General features: G+C 45.8%; 2 protein-coding genes across 4 annotated transcripts; one reads left to right on the top strand and one right to left on the bottom strand.

Annotated features, from left to right (window-relative positions):
• Positions 1-980: 980 nt before the first annotated feature.
• Positions 981-14,245, top strand: LOC128929719 (uncharacterized). Of its 3 annotated transcripts, none has more exons than XR_013526911.1 (4): positions 981-1,131; positions 8,053-8,184; positions 8,611-8,676; positions 9,800-14,245. XR_013526911.1 is itself a non-coding variant. In XM_078350134.1 (4 exons), the coding sequence occupies exons 1-4, from the start codon at positions 1,062-1,064 to the stop codon at positions 10,151-10,153; spliced, it is 405 nt and encodes a 134-aa protein (XP_078206260.1). In that variant the 5' UTR covers positions 981-1,061; the 3' UTR covers positions 10,154-14,245. The 3 variants fall into 3 exon arrangements, 1 of the variants encoding a protein (XP_078206260.1); XM_078350134.1 differs by lacking the exon at positions 8,053-8,184 and having other exon boundaries at positions 9,800-9,978; positions 10,064-14,245; XR_008476715.2 differs by lacking the exon at positions 9,800-14,245 and having other exon boundaries at positions 8,611-9,217.
• FAM240A (family with sequence similarity 240 member A) lies at positions 12,721-21,416 on the bottom strand. The gene is made up of 2 exons (XM_035275156.2): positions 21,271-21,416; positions 12,721-14,138 (listed from the first exon to the last, which is right to left on the bottom strand). The coding sequence occupies exons 1-2, from the start codon at positions 21,411-21,413 to the stop codon at positions 14,048-14,050; spliced, it is 234 nt and encodes a 77-aa protein (XP_035131047.1). The 5' UTR covers positions 21,414-21,416; the 3' UTR covers positions 12,721-14,047.
• Between the last annotated feature and the right edge of the window lie 4,097 nt (positions 21,417-25,513).

The following is a 25,513-nucleotide window of genomic DNA, read 5'->3' as shown; positions in this document are numbered from 1 at the left end:
CACAGCTGCTGTGCCAGATGTGAGATCATTGCTAGAGCATATTAATAAGACCTCATGCGCATGTATGTGGTTATTAATATGGTGGATCCATCATTTTCCTTTCCATTTAGAAAAGGGAATAAAAAATGGTTTGCATTTAGGTAGACTAGACAAATCTGTTCATGTATGGTTTTTACTCACAGCCGTGTGAATTCTCCTGCCTTCTGTCATCATACAGTGTAACAAGACCTAGATCGCCTGGATCTACCAGAGAACATCACATTGAATTCATTATGTCAATAACATCATGCCGATCAGTCAGGGCAAACAAAAGAGGGCTAGTGCACGGGAAGCCTTGTTAAGACACACTAGTTCCACATTTAGTGGGAGATAAACCCTATGAAGGTTCAGGGACCTGGCATTTCAGTGAAGTTCTTTTGCGTCCTGTGGTCAGGGAATACTGAGACAGGGCTTTGGGGGGCATCATGCATCCGCTGCCACAGGGGAGGAAGCACAGCATCTCGTATCTTCTTTGGTTTCTGGTGGCAACACACTCCATACCTAGGAATACCACTCGAATCCATATACTTGTGATGGGGAAGGCTGAAAGCCTTGAGTAAGACCCAGAGCAGATAAAGGCTTTATGGCAGGTCCAGATCATGGTTTTGCAATTTGGGCCATATGGTTTAGTAAACACCACAGTGTTAAATGGTGGGGGAAAAAGATGCCTTGTGGCTCTATGGCGTGCCCCAGCTGGAGAAGCACAACACAGGCACGTGGGACTCTAAGGCAAGGCCCTCTGCATTGTCCATAGCAGTGAATTATATAACTTTTGGGAAACAATTCTTGGCATGTTATAGGGCCCTGGTTGAAATAAAACACTTGACCATGGGGCACCAAGTCACCATATGTATGGAACTGTCCATTATGAGCTGGGTACTGTGTACTTGCTAAGTCACAAAGTCAGGGAGTTCTAGCAGCAGCCATCAGAAGATGGGGACAGTGTATGTGAGGCTGAGGCTGAACACAGTCAGAGGCATGACTAACTGCAGGAACAGGTCACCCACACCCAGCCTGCACTGATGACTGCTTTGGGATCGGGGGAGCTGAAGGAAGAGGAAAAGAGGGAAAAGGCCCAAGGGAGATTTACAGGTCGGTCATTATGAAATGTGTGATCATGCTGAAGTGGGTGATGATGCATGCATTCCTGCTGGGTGGCCTTGAAAGACAGTGGAGCGGGATTATCTTTCCACTGGGAGTTGCATTAAGCAGTACATCTGGGTCACCCAATTTATGTGGTAAGAAAAGTGGCTTGAGTTGAGAATGTATATTGATTCCTGAACAATGGATGATGGCAGGGCTGGCAGATCAGGGACCGTAGATAAAAGACCACCTGCACTGTGGTCTTCCCCACCTTTTCCTGCTCCCCACCCAGTGTATTTCTTGCTGTGTCTTGGTATCTACTTCTCGATGAGCCTGAGCTAACATAAAATCTCTGTCCCTCGACACTCCACCTTCTTCACCTGTGGGAATTGGAGAGTTCCATGGCGTTCCCATCTGGGAAGAAAATGCTGGGGTGACTCCTGTAATGATAGCCATGGCCTTGTTCTGCTTCTCCCAAGTAAACTTGGGGGTGAACTAATCCCATCCTGACAACCACACCAGGGCACTCATCACGGATTTTTATCTCTGTGGAGTACTCTGTGTAGACACGCAAGGCATGTTGGGTAGCAGAAGAGAGTTTCTGTTGCTCTCCTCAATGGCAAATAGAAAGGCCAGAACCTGCACGTACTGTTTGTACATCCTCCTGCATGGAGGATATGGCATTGGAAGTGTCTATCCAGGGCTTCAGGGTTATCTCTTAGGGCACAACTGAAGGGATTGTCTCCAGGGGCACGGTTTCGAAGATTATAGCACAGACAACTCAATTAGTGAATCATAATGACTGGCGAATGGTAATAACCTTTGGTGGTATTGGAAAATGTCCTAATGTGAATGGGATACCCAGGCTCAGGACGGTCCCAAGATAGCTCTCTGTGCTGTGATTTAAAATAAAGGTAAGTCTGGGTGTGGTGGCTCATGACTGTAATCCCAGCACTTTGGGAGGCTGAGGCAGGTGGATCACCTGAGGTCAGGAGTTCGAGACCAGCCTGGCCAACATAATGAAACCCCTTCTCTACTAAAAATAGAAAAATTAGCCAGCGGTGGTGGCACATGCCTGTAATTCCAGCTACTTGGGAGGCTGAGGCAGGAGAATCACTTGAACCCAGGAGGCGGAGATTGCAGTGAGCCAAGATCGCACCACTGCACTCCAGCCTGGGCAACAGAGTGAGACCGCTTTAAGAAAAAAAAGTAAAATAATTGCTGCTGGGTTTGAGTTAATGATGAGTCTTTCAATCTCAGTATGTGAAACCATCCTAAATTGCTTTTTTCAATTGTTGAAATTGATTCTTAGTTTATGGAATAGCCAAAATATTGACATAAATTGGTGGTAAGTATGTCAGAGAATAAGCTAGTGCTGAAGAGTTAGATTCAGTGGCAAATTCATGAATTAAATGTGGTGATAAGTTCACCGTTCAATTAGAAAGGCTAGCAAACCACAGACAGAAGACATTTTAAAAATACGGTAGTCTGCTCACCTCCTTTGAGAATGAAAGTGATAAAAGAAAAAAAGACAGCAGCCTGGGCTGGGTGTGGCGGCTCACTCCAGTAATCCCAGCACTTTGAGGCAGAGGCAGGAGGATCGCTTAAGCCCAAGAGATCACAACTTCCTGGGCAACAAAGCAAAACCCCGTCTCTACAAAAAAATACAGAAAATTAGCCAGGCGTGATGGCACTTGCTTGTAGTCCCAGCTATTTGGGAGGCTGAGCGGGGAGGATTGCTTAAGAATGGGAGGCTGAGACTGCAGTGAGCTGTGATTGTACTGCTGCACTCCAGCCTGGGCGACAGAGCGAGACCCAGTGTCAAAATAAATAAATAATAAATAAATAAATAAAAGAGCCCCTTTCTTATTGAAGAAATCAAGGGCGTTTTTGAGAAACTAAATCTTAAATATTTGTTCCACATGATTTTACAGACAAATTTCAGCCAGTTCTTGTTTTATTTTTGAGATAGAGTCTTGCTCTGTCACCCAGGCTGGAGTGCAACGGCATGCTCTCGGCTCACCGTAACCTCCGCCTCCCGGATTCAAGTGATCCTCCTGCCTTGGCCTCCTTAAGTGCTGGGATTACAGGCGTGAGCGACTGTGTCCCACAATTTCAGCTAATTCTCGTACAATGTAAAATGTCCCAGATTTACCTGAGGGATGCACAGTATTTTAATTCTGTTATTGTGATGATGATGGTAATTATGAGACAATAGCAATAGCAACAATAACAAGGCTTTATTAAGAGTTTCCTAAGTGCCAGGAATTGAATTTAGCACTTTATGGAAACTGTCTCATTTAATTTAATCTTCACAATATCCTAACCCTAGGGGCTATTATCCCCACAGGAAACATGAATTAGCTTAGGAGGGACCAAATTTATTAACTTGCAGCCATGGAGCTAAGATCAAACCGCCTTTCTCCAGGAATTATAATCCTGGCCACTTGGGAACACTGACCATTTTATCATGAAACTAGAAAATTAATGTATGAATTAGTTTTCATTCTAATGAACAGAATATCCTCATTTATATAAAACGGAAACAACAACTTTCCCCATCCCCTTTAAGTCCCCTCTGTGTAGCAGTCCTTTCTTTACACTTGGATCAATTACTGGGCAAGTGACACAGATTTTTATTCAGCTTCAAGTGATTAAAAATTCCTCTGTTTAAGGCCGGGTGTGGTGGTTCACACCTGTAATCCCAGCACTTTGGGAGGCCAAAGCAGGTGGGTCACCTGAGGTCAGGAGTTCAAGACCAACCTGGCCAACATAGTGAGATCCTGTCTCTACTAAAAATACAAAAATTACTCAGGCGTGGTGGTGCAGGCCTGTAATCCCAGCTACATGGGAGGCTGAGGCAGGAGAATCGCTTGAACCTGGGAGGCAGAGGTTGCAGTGGGCCGAAATCACGCCACTGCACTCCAGCCTGGGTGACAGAGCAAAAACTCCACCTCTGGCGTCATCTCCCAGAAGCACAGTCGATGCCCTAAATACATGGTAACCGAGGCACAGAAGGGTAGGGACCAGCAAGCACAATCGTCCACTCTCTCTGCAAATGTCAGGGGAAACAAAACGGGATTTGAATCAGGCCCATTCCAGGACAGAGCAATGCTGGGAGCACAGAGCTGACTTTATAGATATTATAGCTCTTAAGATGTCCCTGTAAGCCTTTGTTATGGACCTGGGATGTTTGTGGCCTCCCTCTCATTTTCCTTTTCTGCTGAAACTCCTGGGAAACCAAGGGGGCTGTTTTTTTCCTGGGTTTTGCAGCTGAGAAGCTATGTCTAGGTGAAAACACCAGCCTAACATAAGTTTGAAAATTAACTCATTGTAGCCCCAAGGACCTCGATTTTCAAAAAGTTCTACGAGCAGCAATATGGCATTCTTCCTCCAATGGTACATTAAATGAGGAACCACATGAAATAAGTTGGCAATCGAGCACGGCGAAGCCTGTGTGAGGGGTCAGTGCCAGAGACTTCCAGTCTCCAGGGTTGGCAGAGAGCTCCCATCACCACCCCCTCAAGGCAAGCCCTACATTCTGGTTAAGCTGCGTCATGTTCCTGTATCCCAGGCAGTCCTGACCATGCCCTGTGGAGCCCTGCAGGGATTCCTGTCAGACGTTTCAGCATCAGCCATGATCAAGTGGCTGGCATTTGCCATTCAGGAGATGGATTTTTTTTTTTTTTGAGACAGAGTCTTGCTCTGTCACCCAGGATGGAGTGCAATGGCATAATCTTGGCTCACTGCAACTTTCACCTCCTGGTTCAAGCGATTTTCCCACTTCAGCCTCCTGAGTAGTGGGGATTACAGGCACCCGCCACCATGCCCAGCTAATTTTTGTATTTTTAGTAGAGACAGGGTTTCACCATGTTGGCCAGGCTGGTCTCGAACTCCTGACCTTAGGCGATCCACCTGCCTCAGCCTCCTAAAGTGCTAGGATTACAGGCATGAGCCATCATGCCCAGCTGGAGATGGATATTTAAAAGTCCGTACACCACCACTAAGGTGAACAGGGAAATTGAGTTATTTTTCTCTAATAGACCTTCAGCCTCTTTCCTATGCTCATCTCAGCTCAAAATATTTGAGTCATTCCCTTGGTGTTTGAATATCTGCGTTGAGCAAAGTCTGATGCCAGACACAGAGCCGTGAACACACAGGACACGCTTAGCCTTCCAGATGATCACAGACAACAACTGAACAGAATCTTGTCTTTTCATAGCAGTGATTCCAGCCATTTTTCTCTAGCTTTCTGTAACAGTTTTATCACCATTTTACCAGCCTATTATGTTTTCTAGCACTGTTTGATACATAAACTGCTGCGACCTATCTTAGGCTTGTGTTATGGAATAGTCACTTCTGGGTACCAATTTGTGTCTTAGTCAGCCTTTCGTTGCATAATAGTCCCGGACCCCCAAATCTCAATGGCATACACAATAAACTTTTTTTCCCCACTTCAGTGTTCAAGGGTTGGTTGGGCAGCTCTGCCTCAGGCTGTGGGGTCCTGGCCTGCTGGGGCCGCTCGCTTTACGCTGCAGACTGGTTCAGATCTGCTCTGCAGCGCCACTCCCTGCGGCCAAGGGGAGAGGGGCAGCTACCTGCAGCGTGTGCTTCCGGCACAGAGGTCAGAAGTTTCCAGAAGGGCAAATAAAATCTCACAATGTCCCTTGAGGCCTCTGCTCAGAACTAACCAGTTATTCTTGCTCATGTTCTGTTTGCTAAAACAGTTCATGGGGCCAAGCCCAGCCTCCCATGGAGATAGAGAGTGAGGAAGTGAATAGTCATTGAACAACTGTCTAATAACAGACGGGTTCAATGAGCTCTAAAAATCTTTGTCAGTTTTGTTTTTGAAAATTCAAATTCTCTTATTGTGCCTTTTATAATTCACTATTTTATTACTCATATCTCCGTTGTGAATTTGCAGATTTATAGTTATTGCTTCTTTACATATTGCATCATTGATTATTGTTTTATTGATTGGTACAAGCCTAGTCTGTTAAGTTTATTATATGATATAAAAAGGGATATATTAAAATATTTCAAATTTTTGGTGTGACTTTCTACTTGCTTTTAAATTGAAATCCATTTCATTTTTGGTATTCACAAGTTGGGATACTCAAAAATCATCATAATGTTAGATGTCTCAATATTTTTCTTTAGAGTTTCACCCTTTCATGTCATGCTTAGAAAATCCATCCCTCTGTTCCCCTCTACCTTAACCTCAGCTCCTTTAAGGAGAAAGTTTGTTAGGGGTTGGGTGGAGGGCTCCTTTTCCCCGAGATGGACCAAAGGCCACACACACCCATCCAAATATGCTGGGGAATTCAGAGAAGGGAAGGACTTCATCTTGCATGGCTTTGTGGCTTTTATGCAGGCATCCAGCTCTCCATCGTATCAGGCCCCTAGGTGACTTGTACCTTAGGGTTGGTCATGAGGGACCTCTGAGTGCTTAAGGAAATACTGCCAGTGGATCATGTGGCCCTCAGACAACTGAAATTGCTCCAAACGAGTAATTTAGTTACCCGAACTCACTATGCATGTATACTCTCAGGACATTTTCCCTTATAATGAAAGTCACCTAATTAATGGTATGGAATGTGTCCCTGGTTTTTGCTGAAGTGATCACCCCCTTGGCTGTGGAAGACATTCAGGGCAGCCTCAGCTCACTGGTTCAGGGTTATTACAGATAACGGAATCTCCCTAGACTTCCTCCATGCAGGTCAGCATGGAGTCTGTGCAATCACTAGTACATGCTGCCATTCCTGGATTACATAAGGCCTTTAGCCAAGAGGAAGAGTCAATACAGAAACTTAGGCTGCATGGCTTTCTAAAGCAGGGTCTGAGAGTTTACGTGATTTGCTCAGCTACTTGGATCGAGGACGCTCGGAGGCATGGCTGTGGTCAGCACTGCAGGTTGGCTTCCTCCTGCTGTTTGAAGTCCTTTTCATTGTTCACTCAGTTAAATGTTGTATGAGACACACTAAATGAATTTGGTCCCAGCTTCCGTCAGTCAGATAGTCTCCTCTGGGGAAATTTACCAGAAACCAAGACAGTATAGAAATAAGGGGTGGAGACCAGGAGTGGTGGCTCATCTCAGCCCTTTGGGAGGCTAAGGTGGGCAGACTGCCTGAGGTCAGGAGTTCGAGACTAGTCTGGCCAACATGATGAAACCCTGTCTCTACTAAAAATACAAAAAAATTAGCGGGCATGGTGGTGTGCATCTATAATCCCAGCTACTACTTGGGAGGCTGAGACAGGAGAATTTCTTGAACCAGGGAGGTGGAGGTCACAGTGAGCTGAGATCATTCATGCCTCTGCACTCCAGCCTGGGTGACAGAGCAAGCTCTGTCTCAAAAAAAAAAAAAAAAAGAAAAGAAAGGGGTGGATATTGTGGGGAGGCATTTTTCCTGGGTCTCTAGAATTTCTGCCCATCTTCTAAGCAGAAGCACTGGCTGCCTGTGCTCCAGGCTACCTGTCCAACGATGTTTGTATGATAAGCAGCCTTGACAAGTATAGAATCTCAATACAGGGGAGGGCAGGTTTGCTTACAGAATTCGAAGGTAGGGATAGTGTTTTCCACCAGGGCAAAGGTCAGGCACTTACTATTCACTAATCAAAATTTGAGTTTCCTGAGCTCAGGGCTCTTGACTGGTCCTCCTCATGTTTTCTGTGGGAACTGAGGTTTGAGGAGAGGGTGAAGGTGCTGATACCTTGACCACTGCTATTGCTGTCAGTGCCAATCCATCCTGTCCCTAATCCAGGAGTCTCATGCCTCCTACTGTATCCATGAAATGATGGCAGGCTAGCGTGTGAACTTGTAAGCAGGGTGCAATCTCAGACTTGCTAGTGCTTGATAAGTGTATTTTGAAAACAAGTCAGATGATCGCCTTTCCCATGGTTCACCTCATACCCTAAATATCTTTTCCCCAGAAATCTCCACTGGAAGGACCTGCAGCGCAACCACTGTCCCAGGAGCCACGCATCCAGAATAGTCAGGCCACATCCCGGTGCGGGGTGCAGGGCGCAGTGTGGAATGCAGCACCTCTCATCACGAAACAGAATGTCAGTTGACATATCACACCTCTGATCTGTCATTCCCAGACTCTGCCTGGATTTAGAGCCACCTCTGTGGTGGGAGAGACTTTTTAGCTCCTCCCTGGTCAATGTTAGTATGAGGACCTCATTCTTTTTCTTTTTGGAGATGGAGTCTTGCTCTGTCGCCCAGCCTGGAGTGCAGTGGCGTCATCTCGGCTCACTGCAACCTCTGCCTCCCAGGTTCAAGCAATTCTCCACGCCCGACTAATTTTTATGTTTTGAATAGAGATGAGGTTTCACCATGTTGGCCAGGCTGGTTTTGAACTTCCGATTTCAGGTGATCCGCCCGCCTCGGCTTCCCAAAGTGCTGGGATTACAGGCCCATGACCAGGCCCATGACTAGGTGCGGTTGCACCACAACGTCTCTTGATAGAGTTCGTGCTTGTTTCACAGAAATTCAGATCTCGACAAACCTCTCAAGACCGCTCTCCATCTCAGAAGGGAAACTCGGAAAGAAAGGTCTGTCCTGACATTTCACAGCAAATGGAGAGGAGTCCTTATGCCCATCATTCTCCTTGGCATCGTGGGGTCCCGCTGACTGCGCAGCACCTGCCGCCGACCAGCTTGCGGCCACCGGGAGGCTCCGGAGGGAGGCCCAGCTGGGGCACTTCTCACCTCCGTCTCAGGCGGCACATCCGCTGGGTTTCAGCGCCGCCCGCACCGCCTCCCTCCGCAGGCCCAGAGCTTGCTGAGTGTATCTCTCCGTGTGGCTCCATTTCCCACCAGGCGGCTCTCCTTTGTCCCTGCGGTGCTAGGGATTTGAGCAGCAACTTGGTGCTGAGGAGCCCTGGGTTGCCGGCGGTTCCCTGTTTGGTGTCTCAGTACCTTGGTAACCAGATCCACGCCACAGCGACTCTGCCACCCGGCCTCTTCCCCTCCTCCTCCCTTCCTTCTCTCTTCCTCTTCTTCTTCCTCCTCTTCCCCTTCCTCTTCCCCTCTTCCCCTTTCTCCTCCTCCATTTCCCTCTTCCTCTTCCTCCTCCTCCTCTTCCCCCTCCCCCTCTTCCCCCTCCTCCTCCTCTTCCCCCTCCTCCTCCCCCTCCTCTTCCCCTCCTCCTCCCCCTCCTCCTCCCCCACCTCTTCCCCTCCTCCTCCCCCTCCTCCTCCCCCACCTCTTCCCCCTTTTCTCCTCTTTCCCCTTTTCTCCTCTTCTCCCTCCTCTTCCCCCTCCTCCTCCTCTTCCCCCTCCTCCTCCCCCTCCCCCTCCTCTTCCCCCCTCCTGCTCCCTTTCCTCTTCTCCCCTCCTCCTCCCCCTCCTCTTCCACCCTCCCCCTCCCCCTCCTCTTCCCCCTCCTCCTCCCCTTCCTCTTCCACCCTCTTCCCCCTCCTCCCCCCTCCTCTTCCCCATTCCTCCTCCTGTTTTGTTTTTCTTTTTCTTTTTCTTTTTTTTTTTTTTTTGCTTTTTTGTTTTTTATCTGACTGGCCCCTGGCAGAAACAGCCATGAATGAGAATGAATTTTTCTAAACCCCGTACAAGAGTCTTTCCAGAAAGCTGTATTCTCTCTCCCTCTGAGGGCGTTACCTTTCCTCAGTTTTGTTCTCTGCCTTTTTTGTGTCTTTCCCTCTTCTTGCCTCAAGTTCAGTGGAGACTTGGGAGCTGTCCTCCAAGACAGCCTTCTGGGTCTGGGGCGGCCTGAATGAAGCTGCTGTTGAGAACGGGGTCACGGGACACCCACCACTAAAGCCACCGCTCCATAGAAAGCAGAACTATGTTTGTTGCGGGGAAACTGCAGGCAGAGACGCAGCAGAGCTCAGCCCGGAGGTGGGCTTGGGCTGGCACAGATGTGCTGGGTGCAGGGTGGAAAGGCTCCAGAAGCACCATGTCTGAAAAGCCCTTCTCCCTATAGGCCAAATGGAAACATTTGGACAATTGTGAAACACTGGAAGCTTCCTGCTCAGGAAGTGGCCTTGAGGAGAGAGAAGCCTCTGAAGCTTAACAGCTAGTCGCCCTCTGTTGTGTGTTGACCAATTCAGAAAGCTAAGCCAGCCCTCTGCTAAATGAGGGAGGAAATAAGCCTTGAGCTGTTCTATTCAGTCTGCTCAGCCCTGCTTTGAATGGAGTTATTTAAGAGCTTCTTATAAGACTATGTGCTTGTGCTACAAGCAAACCCTCCATTCATGCACCCAACAGATAATTTTGTGTCTCGTAACATATGAGTGTCGTTCCTGTCCCCACAGCTTTTCCGCTGCCAAGGCAGTCGAGACTTCTGCCCTCATACTCAGCCTCTGAGACCCCCGAGGGGGTCCCGGGTCTTCCTGGCCTCACAGGAACTGTGACTGTGTACTTGCAAACTTCCTTTCACAGCTGCTCCCATTGCATCTCTCAGGTTCTCCCAAAGCTGGCTTTCATACCCACTAGGGGCTTTATTCTGGTGACTGTTCCATAGATTAGAGAAAAGGAAGTAGTGTCTGCTCATCTGTGGGGAGTCAAGGTTTCCAAGGACCAGCAACTAGTATTCAGATCTCTGAGAGGTCACCGAGCCAGCGGTGCAGAGCAGCCTGAGAGCAAGGTGTCAAGGCCTGAGTTATCCTCCAAGGCTATTTTGAGACTGTGAACAAACCAATCCTATGTTATGCATCTACCAGGTTCCACAGAAACATGCTTTCCTAGAACAGAACCACTGGGACTTTAAAAATGGTGAGTTTCATCCATATCAGTGAATATGAAAATTTCACTTTGTGTATCAGTCCTAATCGAGTACTTTCATTCTATTTGTATTTGTGTGCTTTACAGAAAAGCACCTAAAACATTTGTAACCAAAACATACCAATCAATAAAAATCTGTTCAGGATAGATTCAGGCATTGGGGCAGATACAGAGCTCTGAGAAGTCAGCGATGCTTGGGTATTTCAAAAAGCAGGATACCCTTTTTTAATACTCAGAGCAAGAACAGCCATAAACGGTTTCACCTGTCAGCACACCTATAATAACATATTTCCCAAGAAAACCGGCTTTCCAAATCCAAAACCTCTTCTGCTCACTACCTCCTCAGTCATGGGTTTGTCACTCTCTCTGAGGCTGACTCTGATGGATTCTTATACTTGCCCTGGATAGTGGCCTGGGAGCAGCCAAGATTTCTGCCAGGTCTCTATCCTCCATCTAGAAGATCAGTTAGGCCCTGAGATACCCATTTCTGTACTATCGAGGCAGTGCCCCGAGGAGGTAGTGTTCTAGAGTTCCGGGCAGTGACCTGGGAATGGAATTTTCCTCCATGCTCCTTGGTGCATCCCTATTTGCACGTCTTCAGGGCCCTCTCATTCATCATGCTTCTGACGTGTCCCCATCGCCTCTATTCCCTCATCATATTTTTCCTTCATATTTCCTCCCTTTTCACAACCTCCAAGGACCTCTGCCACTTCTAACCTCCTGACACCCTCCTCCCTTCACACCCCGTCACTCAGGGAGCTGTGCGCTTCCCTCCAAGATGGTCCTCCTTGTCTACCCCTTACCTTCCTGATCTCTCCCTCCAGGGCACCAAGGGCTCTTCAGAGCCATTTGCAGGAGCTGGCGGCTGGCCTCCCACCTCTGTCCTCTCACCTCCTGTAGCAGGGCAATGCTCCAGCAATCTCCTTGCTAATACCCTTCAGGAGCTCCCTGTGCCCTTAGGCAAAGATCAAATCCATCAGCCAGTAAGGCCCTGTGTGCTGCGCCTTCTCCACACTCCCAGTCTAACTTTGCTGAATGTATTTCCTCAAGGTACCCAGGACCTGCCAGCCCTGCATCCTCACTTCTCCTGGATCATGTGTATATGATCTTCTCTAGGCCAGAGTGTGTCCCCACAGGGCGTGGGCACCATGGCCTGCTGTGTCTCCCCGCAGCTTCTTCCCTAGACTGTAGCTTCCAGAGCCAGCACCTCTGGTTTTTTTCTGCTGGATTCCAGTTGTCTAGCACAGTGCCTGGCTTGTGGTGAATGAGTAAATGCACAAGGAATCTTCACCCATATTTCCCACCTCACTCTACTGCGTTTCCATCCCAGCGATAACATTTGCAGTTTGCCATGGCAGGCCTTTGCTTCTGAGAGCCTCTCAGCCCCGCAAGCCATGACTTTTCTTCGACCTCTATTTAATTTCTATGTTCCTCCTACACCCAACAAAAATTCCTTCTCCATCTAAACATTCTCAAATTTCCCCAGCTCCAATTTGTAATTTATTAGTTGAATCAAATCCAAGATTGAATAAGAGACCATAGAGGGAGAGAGGGCTCTGAGTCCTGTTCCTTGAATCATATTGAGTATGGAATCTGGGGAAATACTCCTCCAGCCCTGCTTTCCTCCTGGAGATTGCTATTGCCCTGAGGAAGCCTAATGGGTTCCCTGGGGATGTGGAAGGAAGCATGTACTGCTGTATTAGGGCATTTAGAAGACGGGAACACCACACTCACCACTGGCAGAACTGGCCAGCCTGGCTCTCCGCATCTCCTGATAATGTTATGTCAAGCCAGACTCCTATTGACTCCAGTGGAATGGCACCACATCTGAGAAGACAAAGAAGACACTCAGAAACAGTGAATGAGCTGTAGGGTTTATTGGGGGAACTTACATTCAGGGATGGTCCAGTGGCAGCAGGCTGGATAAAAGAACCACTACTCTCTGTAAAAAGCACGCGGTTTATATAGCATTTTCAGTTAGCACCCTCCATTTAGCAACCACCATCTAACTTGAAACAGAAGGCTTTGAACCCCTGTACAACTGTGTTCCAAAGGATGGCTGGGGGTTCAGATGTCCTTCACAGTTACCGCATGAAACTCCAGGTTGGCCACTCCCAGGTTAGCTTGTCTGGATTCCGAACACACATTCTTCTTAGATAATTACCAATTGGGATAATAAGGTCATTCCCAGTGTATTTGCTTGACTTGTTATTGCTGTCAGGTGTGTCTGCCATACGCATTGCCTCTGTGTGTAGTATACAAGGCCTGGCCGGTGCTGCTTACAGCCAGCAGGTACCCAGGACTTTACATTACTGCATCTCGTCTCCTTTTCCTCTGTTAAAATAATTGCCTCGGGCCCAGTTCCAGTTTGCACTCTCAGAAGCATCCAACCCTGGTGCTTCTGAACTTGAGAGATGGCAAGTGAGTGACTGTGCCATTTCAACATCCAGAATCTGTGTGGTGAACACTGTGGAGTGGCCAGATGTGCTCTGACTGGGTTAGCAGAGAGCCAACCAGTGCAAACATGTAGAGATCTAAAATAAAGCAATAAAAGGAAGGCATGTGCATGGCGATGACAGGACGACCAATCTTATTAAAATTATCCTGATATTAGCTTTAGGAAACGTATTTTGGAAGAAGCCAATTACATTTATATGAAGAAAAAAACTAGATCAATTTATTTTTAAACTGTACTTTGACTATTTACAGTTTTTTAAATTCCTGTGGATAGGTGCATTTCTCTTCTCTTAAAAAGAAGACAAGAATTCCCTAAAACTGTGTTTCCTAGGTGAAACGGTGGGGCAATACTACCGTGCAGTGTTTAAAGTTTGACCTTGAAGATTGAGGATTCCCCTTGGTGTGTTTAGAGTTTAAAATATTTGGATTTCAAAATTAGAAGATAATTGTGTAGAAATAAGGAATGCTACATAGAACTTTGCTGTTAAATAAGCTATCTTCAGAGACATTTGGGATAATAACCCGGCGCCCATGCACAGAGGACTGACTTGGCCAGTAGCTGCCATAAGCTCTGGGAAAGGATTTTACAAGCAAATCCTCTCCCAGGCGGGGAAGCAATGGTGTGAGATCTGACTGGTGTAGCAGAGGGACTCAGGGATTTGCAGTGACTTCTAGCAAAGTGACCTCAGCGTTTTGCGTCTTCTTGTGTTAATGAAGCAGGAAGCTCTTAGCCAACGTTTGTCCGCTTCTCTGCATCCTCTGGATTGTTCCGCAGCCTCAGCTTTGTTTCCAGCTTCTGCTTCCATTCTTCTCTGAGCCTGAAAATAGAAACCAAACACACAGAGATGGAGCATTCATCACCATGGCTGTTGGTTCAGGAGAGCTTTCTTCCTCTTCTCCCAACCCCTGAAATTGCGTGTATGTGTTCAGGTTTTAAAAGGCATGCAGAGGACATGCACGTTTAAATACATATATATATTTATAATTTATTCATCTTTATAAGAGTAAACAGGCTCTCGTTTTTTGTTGAAAGTACTTAATCTTAGGCTGGGTGCGGTGTCGCACACTTATAATCCCAGCACTTCAGGAGGCTGAGGTGGGCAGATCATGAGGTCAAGAGGTCGAGACCATCCTGGTCAACATGGTGAAACCTCATCTCTACTAAAAATAACAAAAATTAGCTGGGCATGGTGATGCGTGCCTGCAGTCCCAGCTACTCGGGAGGCTGAGGCAGGAGAATTGTTTGAACCCAGGAGGTGGAGGTTGCAGTGAGCCAAGATGGTGCCACTGCACTCCAGCCTGGGTGACAGAGGGAGACTCTGTCTCAAAAAAAGAAAGAAAAAAAATCCCACTGTTGAAAGTGAAACCATTAATGATGTACTGTGGGGTTTATAGCATGTGTAGAAGTAAAGTTGTACTTTCTACAATAGCATAAAGGTCAAGAGGAGAGAAATGAGAATATATCATTGTAAGGTTCTTAGACTACACAAAAAGTGACAAAATGGCACCTGAAGGTAGGCTGTGGTAAGTTAAGGGTGTATACTATACATCCCAAAGCAACCACTAAACACAAAGAGCAATACTTAAAAAGCCAACAGAAGAGATAACATGGACTCACAAAAATACTCACTTGATCCAAAACAGGGCGGAAGAAGAGAAAACGGGAATAAACAACAGATGAGAGATATAGAGGACACATAACAAGATGGTAGATTTAAAACAAATCATACCAATTAATGTTAATGGTATAAGCAATGCAATAAAAATGCAAGGACTCTCAGATTGTATTTTTAAAAGACAATATCTGAATATATGCTGCTTATAAGAAATCCACTTTAAATATAATGACAAAATGGGTTAAAAGTACAAGGACAAAGAAATATTCCATGCTAAACCTAATCGAAGAAGGCTGGTGTGGTTATATTAATATCAGACAAAGTAGATTTTATAGCAAAAAGTATTACCAAAGAAAAAGAGGGTCATTTTTTAATAAGGGGGTCAATTCATCAAGATGATATAATGATCTGAAACATTTATATACCTAATAACAGAGCTTCAAAATACATGATGCAAAATGTGATAGAACTGCAAGGAGAAATAGACACATCTGTAATTATAGCAGAGGTTTCAATGCTCATCTTTAAATAATCAATAAAACAAGTATATAAGAAACTGATGAGGATATAAAACACTTGAAGAACACTATTAACCAACTAGATATAATCAATATTCATGGAACTCTTCCCAACAACAGCAGGACACACATTCTTTTCAAACATAAATGGAATATTTACCAACATAGAAAAAATATTCTGGGCTATAAAACAAGTCTCAATAAATTTAAAAGAGTTCAATGTGTTCTCTGTCTGCAAGAATTAAATTAGACTAATAACAGAAAGATATCTGGAAAATCCCCTAAATATTTGGAAACTAAATAACAAATTCTAAGTAACCCATAAATCAAAAAAAGAACCATAAATTGAACTTTTAAAAAATCATATAATAACACCAAAAATACAAAATAGAGGTAAATCTGACAAAAATATATATCACCCATGTGCTGAAAACGGCAAACCATTGTTGAGAGATATTAAAACTGGCCTGAATAAAAGGAGATGCATATTGTGTTCATACATCAGATACTCTAAATGTTGTTAGCATGTCATTTCTCCCTAAATTGACCTATAGATTCTATTCCATCCCAATCAAACCAGCAGGCTGTTTTACATAACAGAAATTGACAAGTTGATTCCAAAATTCATATGAAAATTCAGAGAACCTAGGATAACTAAAACAATATGGAAAAAGAAGAAAAAGTTGGAAGACTTACACCACCTGACTTCAAGAATTATTACAAAGCTAAGTAATCAAAACAGTGTGGCATTGGTGCCAATGGACAAATAGATCAATGGACAGAAAAGGTCCAAAAACATTCCTACACATATATGTGTAGTGGAGAGAGAATAGTCTTTTCAACAAATGGTGCTGGAACCACTGGATATGGAAAAGAAGTGAACTGCAGAGTGTACCTCACATTATATTAAAAATTAAGTCAAAATGAATTATTAACCTAAATGCAAAACTTAAATTCCTAAGACTTCTAGAAATAACGCAGAAGACAATCTTTGTGACTTTGGGATAGGCAAAGATTTCTTAGATACAATAAAAGCAAAATCTATAAAAGAAATTTTTCTCATAAACTAGACTTGATCAAAATTGAAAATATCTCTGCAAAAGAATAAACCCAAAGAAAATGAAAAGAAGACAATGATAAAGATGAGAGAAGAAACTAGTAAAATGGTTCTTATATATTAAGGAGACATGAATATATCAATTCAAAGAGTAAGAAAAAGACAAAAAGGAATGCAGAAAAAGGGAAATCATAAAGCACTCTAAGTAACTAAGATGGTAGAAACAAGTCAGTTACAATAAATGCAAAATGACTAAACTTACCAATGAATTATTAAAATCTGTCAGGTTAGAAAAACATCCAATCCAACTATGTACTTTTTTTTTTTTTTTTTTTTTTTTTTTGAGAAGGCAGCGTCTCTGGTGCCCAGGCTGGAGTGCAGTGGTACGAACACGGCTCACTGCAGCGGTACGATCACGGCTCACTGCAGCCTCGACCTCCTGAGGCTCAAATGATCCTCCTGTTCAGCCCCCTCCCCACTTTGCCCCCAGTAGCTGGGACTACAGGCTCATACCACCATGCCTAGACAATTTTTGTATTTTTTATAGGGACAGAGCTTTGCCACATTGCTCAGCCTGGTCTCAAGCTCAAGAGTTCCACCTGCCTTGGCTTCCCAGAGTGCTGGGATTACAGGCATGAGTTACTACTGTGCCCAGACAACTATGTGCTGTTTAAAAAAGACACATCTAAATTATAAGGACAGAGATAAGTTGAAAATAAGAAGATGGAAAAAAGATATGTAAGGCAGATGCTAAACAAGGGTGGTTTGGCTATATTAACAGACTTAATATAAAGTCTGTTAATACAGTTTTGAAGTCTGTTGATAAAAAGACCTTCAAACAAAAAGTCATCAGGGATAAAATCACTGCCTAATGATAAAAAGGTTCACCTCGCCAGGAAGATATTACATTTCTAAAGGTAATATCTAAACACGCATGCACCTAATAAAATTGCCTCAAAATACATACCGAAAAAATTAATGGAGCTACTTGGATTGTGAAGAGGTGGTGAGGAGGAAGGGAAAGGGAAATTGCACTCTTTTTTATTTCAAGATAACTTCTTTTTTCTTTAAGAGTCTCACTCTGTCGCCCAGGCTGGAGTGCAGTGACACTATCTCAGCTCACTGCACACTCTGCCTCCCCGGTGCAAGCGATTCTCCTGCCTCAGCCTCCTGAGAAACTGGGACAACAGGTGTGTGCCACAGAGCCTGGCTAATTTTTTATATTTTTAGTGGAAATGAGGTTTCACCATATTGGCCAGGCTGGTCTTGAACTCCTGACCTCATGGTTTGCCCGCCTCAGCCTTCCAAAGTGCTGGGATTATAGGCATGAGGCACTGTGCCCGGCCAAGATAACATTTTTTTAAAAAAACCTTTATAGTGGAAAGACTATAATAAAGAACTCCCCTGTAGCCTCTCCCCAGCTTCCCCAACTTAAGGCTGATCTGGTTTCCCTCATTTCTCTTCTGCATGTTAAACAAAATAACTGTATTTAGCTATTTTGTCCTTAAAGATAATAACTCCTTTAAAAAGAAACTACCTTGCTGTTATCACACTTAAAAAACTAACCAGAGGTACTTGATATCATCAAATAAATATTCCATTGGTTCACAGTTCCGATTGTCTTTTAATGTGAATGGTTAGGTTGGTTGACTCGGGACCCTAAGAAAGTGCATTCATTCCTATGAAATTCTCCCTCATCTTTCCCTTCCTTTGCAGTTTTTTTCTTTTGAAACCAGATTTGTTTGTTCTGGAGAGGAGGCACAGTTTGAATTTTGCTGACTATATTCCTGCGTGACTCTCACCCATTCCTCTGTTTCCTGTATATGCTATTAATTGGTGGTTGGCACTAGAAGTTTGATTGAACCCAGTTTCTTTTTTTTTGACAAAACTATATCAGAGGTGATACGATGGTTGGCCATAAAATCTGTCTGGTTGTAGCTCTTTTTTTTTTTTTTTCTGATGTTAGCAGATATTAATGATCATTAGATTCAATTTACTTTCATTAGGTGTTGCCAAATGTCAACAGCTTCTTTCTACCAGTTCCTTTTCACTTGCATTTGGAGTCTGGAGCCATGGAAGAGGGACCCTGCAGCAGGAGCTGTATAGTCCGGGAGAGATGAAGTCACTGCCTGAAAACAGGACCCAGGGCAGGAAGGGTGTGGGGAAGAAATACGCAGACAGCCTCCAGTCCTCCATCTCCTGTTGACAGAACCTAGCCAGAAGCTGAAGGACAAGGTGGTCTGAGGACTAGCATGGGAAGAGGGGCCCACTGAGGGAGGAGAATTGATGAGGGTGGGGGTCAAAGGAGATCAGACTGGCAGGGAAGCCAGGAATGGGAGCGAGTCCTGGCTCAAAGTAAGCAGGCAGCAAGACCCATCCAAGAGCCAGTTCCATCATTTTCTTGGATCCAGTCAAGCATGCTTTCCTGGAGCAGCTATTATATGTTCCGCACTGCGACCAGGACTTCGGAGAATACACAGCAATATATAAAAACGGTGGTTTCTCCATTCCACAAATGGGGCAAGCTGTTCCCTTGCCTCAGGGTGCTTTCACATAGCATTTCTTCTGCCTAGAATGCCCTTCTCCATTCTCCCACCTTTGCCCAACTCTCTTTTCCCTGATAGATGGGGTTGGGGGGTGCCATGCTAGTTACCTGGGGGGCTGGACCTCAGAGTGCGGGCTGCCAACTTCAGCATGCCAACACATCTGCACAGCAGTTCAACAAGCAGCTGCTGTCCCAGGGCCAAGTGAACCAGCTCTGAAGCTGGGACCCCCAGAAGACTGCAGAAAGAAACGCTCAGACCCTGCAGTGGGCGGGTGGGAGATGGCAGCCTCTGTGTGGGCTCCCTGACCACTTCCAAAATGGGGGAGGTTGTGCACACCCTGTGTGCAGCAGTAGCCCGGGTGCTCCATCTGCCAATGAAAGAGAAGGATCAAGGCTGCGTTCCCTCTGCCCGCACTCAAAGGGCAGTGAGTCTCCAACATCCCTCTTACTTCTATTACTGTCTGTTTCTCTATGATGGAAATAATGAAGAAGACACTGAGACCCAGGGAGATTTGGTGGCTCACCCCAGGTACCCAGAAGGGTGAGCCCAGGCAACCGGCTGTAAAGTCTCTACTGTGCACTGCTACTCTGAGCTTGTTCCCACCCTCGCCCACTCTTGTGATTTTGTTTTCACCTGTCCTCCTCCACGGGGTGCCTTCCTCTGGAATATTGCTGCTGCTGTATTAGATCCTGGGTTATTAAATGGGAGTGCAGAAGAGGGAGGGGAACTAACATTCCTGAGCCCTGACCTTGGGCTTGGCACCAGGCTGGGTATCGTCGGTACATTTCCATAGTCAAGCCTTCTAGCAGCCCAATGATTTGGGACCTTCTTTTCCATTTTGTGAAGGGACAACATAGAGCGTTAATTAGAGCAGAGCCTCTGGAGCCAGGCCACCCAGCTTCAGATCAGAAGATGGGGAGGAGAACAAATAAGTTAGTCTTCTGCCATCCCATCATCCAGAAAGCTTATCTCCTTGCATTGTTTTGGGATAGGCACAGATAGATACTGCATGCATACATTTGTAATCTTTTAACAACCTGCACAATTTGCTTCAGAGGCTGTTTTGTTCACCCCGTGGCTTGTGCCTCTCTTGGGTTCTTTGGTTTTTGCATCTTTCTTGGGTCGATTTCATTTCCCTTGAGGCCTTTTGCCTGGGAATCCACACATGGGACAGGACTGGGGGAAGATGATGGCAGGAACTGCAGAAATGACTGGCCACCCACGTCAGCTTTCTACACCCTAACACTGCACTTCAGCACGTAGGATGGTGGTTGGGGATAAGGCTGAGCAGGTCTCTGTAAGTGGGAGGCTGGGTTCCCCTCTAGGGCTCAGGAGGGGCTTTGGGAATGCTGCAGTGAGTTTATCACCTGTGAATTAAGGCATGCTCTCTGTTCAACAGCCATGGAGTCATGGACCCTACTGTCTGGACAGCACTCACGGCCCCATACTCCCTTACCACACATAAGCCACAGCCTCGGCAGACAGCTGGCTGAGCTGTTCCCTTTGAGAAGACAGAGCCCAAAATGGCTGTCTCTCCCTGGGGCCCATGATGGCTTTCTGTAGTGTGTGTGTGAGGGCAGTGAGCCTGCACTGCTTCCACAGCAAGGTGACCCTCATTTGCCCACGGGAGTCACTGCACGCCACTGCTCGGCAGACTCACTGGGCTGGAACAGGGCTGCACAAGGGGAAACCCTGCCTTCCCCTCCAGGAACCACGCAGGGCATCTTGTGTCTTCACCCAAACGGGAGATGAGGACTGGGCACTGTTTCCCTTGCTTGATTGCTTTTCACAGATGCGTAATTGCCCCTGTACCCCCACCCCATTTAGTGTAACTCTCATGTGCTAGAAGGTAACACGGTGACAGAGAGGAGAAAGTTTTCCAGTTCATAAAGATAAGAATTAAAGGACTGTAAGCATGGAAAATTAAAATAATTACATCTTCTAAGATGCCCATTTGGCATTCTTCTGGACAAATCAGTTTTGCTCTTACAAAACAAATAGACAAGGTGATAATAACTTGTCAGTGAAAGTTCATCAGTGGTCACAGGGCACCACTGGTGCAGATGATGATAGTGGGGCAATTGCGTGGGGGGCAGGCAGGGAACTCTTTGCACCTTCTGCTTAATTTTTCTGTGAACCTAAAACTGTTCTAAATAATAAGATGTACTTTAAAAATGAATTAATATTAAAATGTAGACAAACAAGCCACATACTTCCTCAACGCGCTTCTTCCCAGACGATGCTCCTCTGATTCTCGGTAGTAAGTCTGTTTGCCAATTTCCCTTTCCCAGAAACGCTTGAGATCATGGCAGGTGTTCCGGCAGAAGACCTCCCGACGGGTATACTGATGATTCATCCCCTAAAAAAGAAAATAGCTGTGCAAATAACCAAAAACATATGAAGTAATGCTCAGCATCACTCATCATCAGGGAAATGTAAATTAAAACAATAACGAGATACCATCTTACTCCAACCCACCTTACTCCAGTTTGACTTTAAAAATAAAAAAACCCCAAAAGGTATTGGTACAGATGCAGAGAAAAGAGAACACTTACACACTGTTGGTGGGATTAGTACAATCTCTATGGAAAACAGTATGGAGATTTCTCAAAGAACTGAGAATAAATCTACCATTTTATCCAGCAATTCCAACTACTGGGTATATACCCAAAGGAAAAGAAGTCAATATATTAAGAGAGACACCTGCATGTGTTTATCACAGCACAGTTCACAGTTGCAAAGATATGGAGTTAACCTAACTGCCCATCAACTGATAAGCGGATAAGAAAATGCTATACATATATGTGTGTGTGTGCGTGTGTGTGTATGTGTGTGTGCGTGTGTGTGCATGTGTGTGTGTGCGCGTGTGTGTGCCTGCGTGTGTATAATTGAATACTCCTCAGCCATAACAAAAAACAAAATAATATCTTTTGCAGGAACTCAGTTGGAACTGGAGGCCATTATCCTAAGTGAAATAACCCAGGAATGGAAAACCAAATATTGTATATTTTCACTTATAAGTGGGAGCTAAGCCACAGGTATATAGAGGCAAACAGAGTGGCATAATGGGCACTGGAGACTCAGAGGAGGGAGGTAGGGATAAAATATCACTTATTGGGTGTCATGTACACTATTTGGGTGGCAAGTGCACTAAAAGCCCATACTTAAACGCTGTGCAATTTGTCCATTAACCAAAACCCACTTGTACTCCTAAAGCTTTTGAAAAGAAAAAAAAAGAAGAAGCTGAACCCCCATAAAACACGATCCTGAGACTCTGCAGGGCACAGGCATCCGGACCCTGCTATTGACATGAGGCAGACCTGCCAGCCACAGGATCTCTGCAAGGAGGATGACAGTGGTGGCCTCAGTGCTTGCTGCTGGCTGGTTGTCACAGTGAGATGTGAGCGCAGGCCTTTCATAAACCGGCACCAGGCAAATGCCTCTGCCCTTCCTTTCTCCTCACAGAAGATATTTCTCAACTTTTGGCAGCAGGGAGCATGCAGCAGGCATTTTGTGTGTCTAGGTCCACTTAGTTATCACAGCGTCTGCATGAGATGGCCGTGACCTTCCTCATCTTTTAGGTGAGACATTTGAGGAGTGACAGGCTTCAGACTTCTGAAAGCTTCCAGGCCCTTTACTAAAGGAGTTTATCATAGAAAATGGTTCCAGTACCTGATGCCCCAGAGCAAGCTGCTTTGAGGTGTGTGTGCATGCATGCACACATGTGGGCTCTTGTGTGTGGAATTATACATGCCAGACACTCAAAATGCTCACTTTTTGCATGCAGAAACTGCTCAACTTTCAGACCAGCTGAGTCGATCTAGCAGAAACCTCAAAAGCAGGGATGGCAGATGCTCCTGTCTGCTGGTGGGAACCCCCGCAGAAGAGCATGGGGGAGATAGGAGCCTGGAGAAGCTGGCCTGGCATGCCCCAGAGAGGGTTTGGACCTTATCCCAAGAAGGGCTTTCAGTGAGGAAATAGTGGGTGCAGAAAGGCATTTTGCCAGATGTTCTGGGGGTGGAGACTGGAGGGGTGAGAGTGGATTCAGAGGGACTGGGCTGCTGAAGGAGCCCAAAAAGATGCTGTGACCAGGGTGGGAGGGGCAGGGATGATGAAGAATAGACAGATTCACAGGAAACTCTGCCTGAAAAATGAAGAACGGCTGTCGGTGGAGACTGCCCTGTCTCTACCTGTGCACAGATGGGAAACAGAGGAGGAGGGCTGTGGGGACTGGGCTCAGGCTGTGCTGGATGGATGGAGTTTGAGTTTCCTGGGTGCTGATCCCCCGGGGGAAGCCCTGGAAGAGTGCCTGACACATGGGTCTGGAATTGAGCATAGAGGTCTGGGTCAAACTCTCAGAAAGAGAGAGCAGGACAGGGAGCAGGGTGGAAGGAGAGAGGGGTTTGAAGCCAGATGTTCACTCCAGACCTGTGTTTCCGCTGCCTTGATATACCATCTGTTTGTCACATGGCTTCTCCTGGCCTCCGTTTTCTCATCTTTAAAATTTCTCTGGGCCAGGTGAGGTGGCTCATGCCTATAATCTCAGCACTTTGGGAGACCAAGGTGGGTGGATTACCTGAGGTCGGGAATTTGAGAGCAGCCTGACCAACATGGAGAAAACCCGTCTCTACTAAAGATAGAAAATTAGTTGGGCATGGCAGCACATGCCTGTAATCCCAGCTACTTGGGAGGCTGAGGCAGGAGAATTGCTTGAACCCAGGAGGAAGAGGTTGCCGTGAGCTGAGATCATGCCATTGCACTCCAGCCTGGGCAACAAGAGTGAAACTGTCTCAGAAAAAAAAAAAAGGAAAGAAAATTTCTCTGCAGGCCAAGTTTAACCCCAAATGTGAAAGTGTTCCGCAATTTATAAAGTTCCGAATAAATATAACTGATGAGCTTGGTCCTGGCCCACTGATCTTTCTGACTGTTGTCTGGCCTAGGGACATCAGTAGTCTGAGCTAATTGAATGTCACTGACGACCATGAATAAGTGTGAATCTTTATTTTCATGCAATACTGAGTGTGTGGCTTCTTGGGTATATGACACATTCATTTATCTTTATCCCTGGTCTGTTGGCCACCATTTAGGGAAGCTTGGATGACAGTAGAAGTTCTTAAGTTGGACCATATCCTACGTGGGGCCATGCCCAGAGGAGCATTTGGTAAGAGTGTTTGTCCTATGTTCCTTCACTTCTGATGGGTCAGAGAGGAGCCTCACCACGCCCACTCGTTGGGAGGTATCCCACATGCGTAAGATGGAAGATACATGTTTTTCCAAGAAATAGCAGAGCTCCCTCTGGGTTGAAGAGTGACATTCATCTCTACCTCCATCTGCATCATGTTATTTTGCAAAGTAACCAGCTGTTTTGCTGGAAAATGCTAGTGAGACAATGGTGAAAAAAAGTAAGATCTCCAAGAAAAAATGCATTTCGCTTTTAAACAAACTACCTTGTCTTCTTAGCTTGTTTTAGTCATTGTCCTCACCATGAGCAGAACTGTAATGGCTACTATCACCGATTTTGTAGCTTCAGGGAGACAAAATTAACAGTAACTTTAGAAATACACTTTTAGGAAAATATAAAAATAAGGCAGAAAGAGGGGATTAAAGTTCTAGGCCAGGTGCAGTGGCTCGTGCCTGTAATCCCAGCACTTTGGGAGGCTGAGGCTAGAGGGTCACTTGAGCCCAGGAGTTTGAGACCAGGCTGGGCAACATACAGAGATCCTGTCTCTACAAAATTAAAAGGAAGAAATTAGCTGGGTGTGCTGGTACATGCCTGTGGTCCCAACTACTCAGGAGGCTTAGGTGGGAGGATCGCTTGAGCCCAGGAGGTCAAGGCTACAATGAGCCATGTCTATTCTACTGCACTCCAGCCTGGGCGACAGGGCAAGACCCTGTCACAGACTAACAAACAAACAAAAAGATATCTAATACCCCATCCTTCTTCGCTCTAAAGGGCTGACAGTGGGCTAAGACAGGGTCCCTCCTCAGGGGACTTCAGATAACAGCGAGTGACGTGAGCACAGGCTTTCATAGGCACTGACACCTCATGTGACAGGCACTGAAATGGGAAGCACAAGGAGGGTGCCCTGACCTGGTTGAGAGTTTGGGGGTCCTAGAGGAAGGGCCTTGCAGGATGGATGGGCAGGAGCACCCAGGGTGCAGGAAGTGGCCTGTGCAGAGGCTGGCAGTGAGAATCCTGCAGAAACAGAACAAAGAGCTGCAGAAACAGACCGGGGATTGGCTGAGGCTGAGATGGGGAGGGGACTGAGGGCAAAGGAACATGGGCACTTTTTAGGGTAATGGAAATGTTCTGTGTCTTGTAACTTTTTTTTTTTTTTTGGAGATGGAGTTTTGCTGTCACCCAGGCTGGATTGCAGGGGCATAATCTCGGCTCACTGCAACCTCCACCTCCCGGGTTCAAGTGATTTTCCTGCTTCAGCCTCCTGAGTAGTTGGG

Source organism: Callithrix jacchus, chromosome 15 (assembly GCF_049354715.1).
Source record: "Callithrix jacchus isolate 240 chromosome 15, calJac240_pri, whole genome shotgun sequence".
NCBI classification, from domain to species: Eukaryota; Metazoa; Chordata; class Mammalia; order Primates; family Cebidae; genus Callithrix; species Callithrix jacchus.
This window is presented reverse-complemented; position numbering and strand designations above follow the sequence as displayed.

Bases quoted from the DNA above. Each gene is read 5' to 3' on its own strand.
- FAM240A (XM_035275156.2), bottom strand. From the start codon at position 21,413: ATGAATCATCAGTATACCCGTCGGGAGGTCTTCTGCCGGAACACCTGC. The intron at 14,139-21,270 runs GTATGTGGCTTG...TTCTATTTTCAG, and splicing joins GGAAGAAGCGCGTTGAGGAA to GCTCAGAGAAGAATGGAAGC.
- LOC128929719 (XM_078350134.1), top strand. From the start codon at position 1,062: ATGACTGCTTTGGGATCGGGGGAGCTGAAGGAAGAGGAAAAGAGGGAA. The intron at 1,132-8,610 runs GTCGGTCATTAT...CTTGTTTCACAG, and splicing joins GGCCCAAGGGAGATTTACAG to AAATTCAGATCTCGACAAAC. The intron at 9,979-10,063 runs GTGGGCTTGGGC...TTCTCCCTATAG, and splicing joins CAGCAGAGCTCAGCCCGGAG to GCCAAATGGAAACATTTGGA.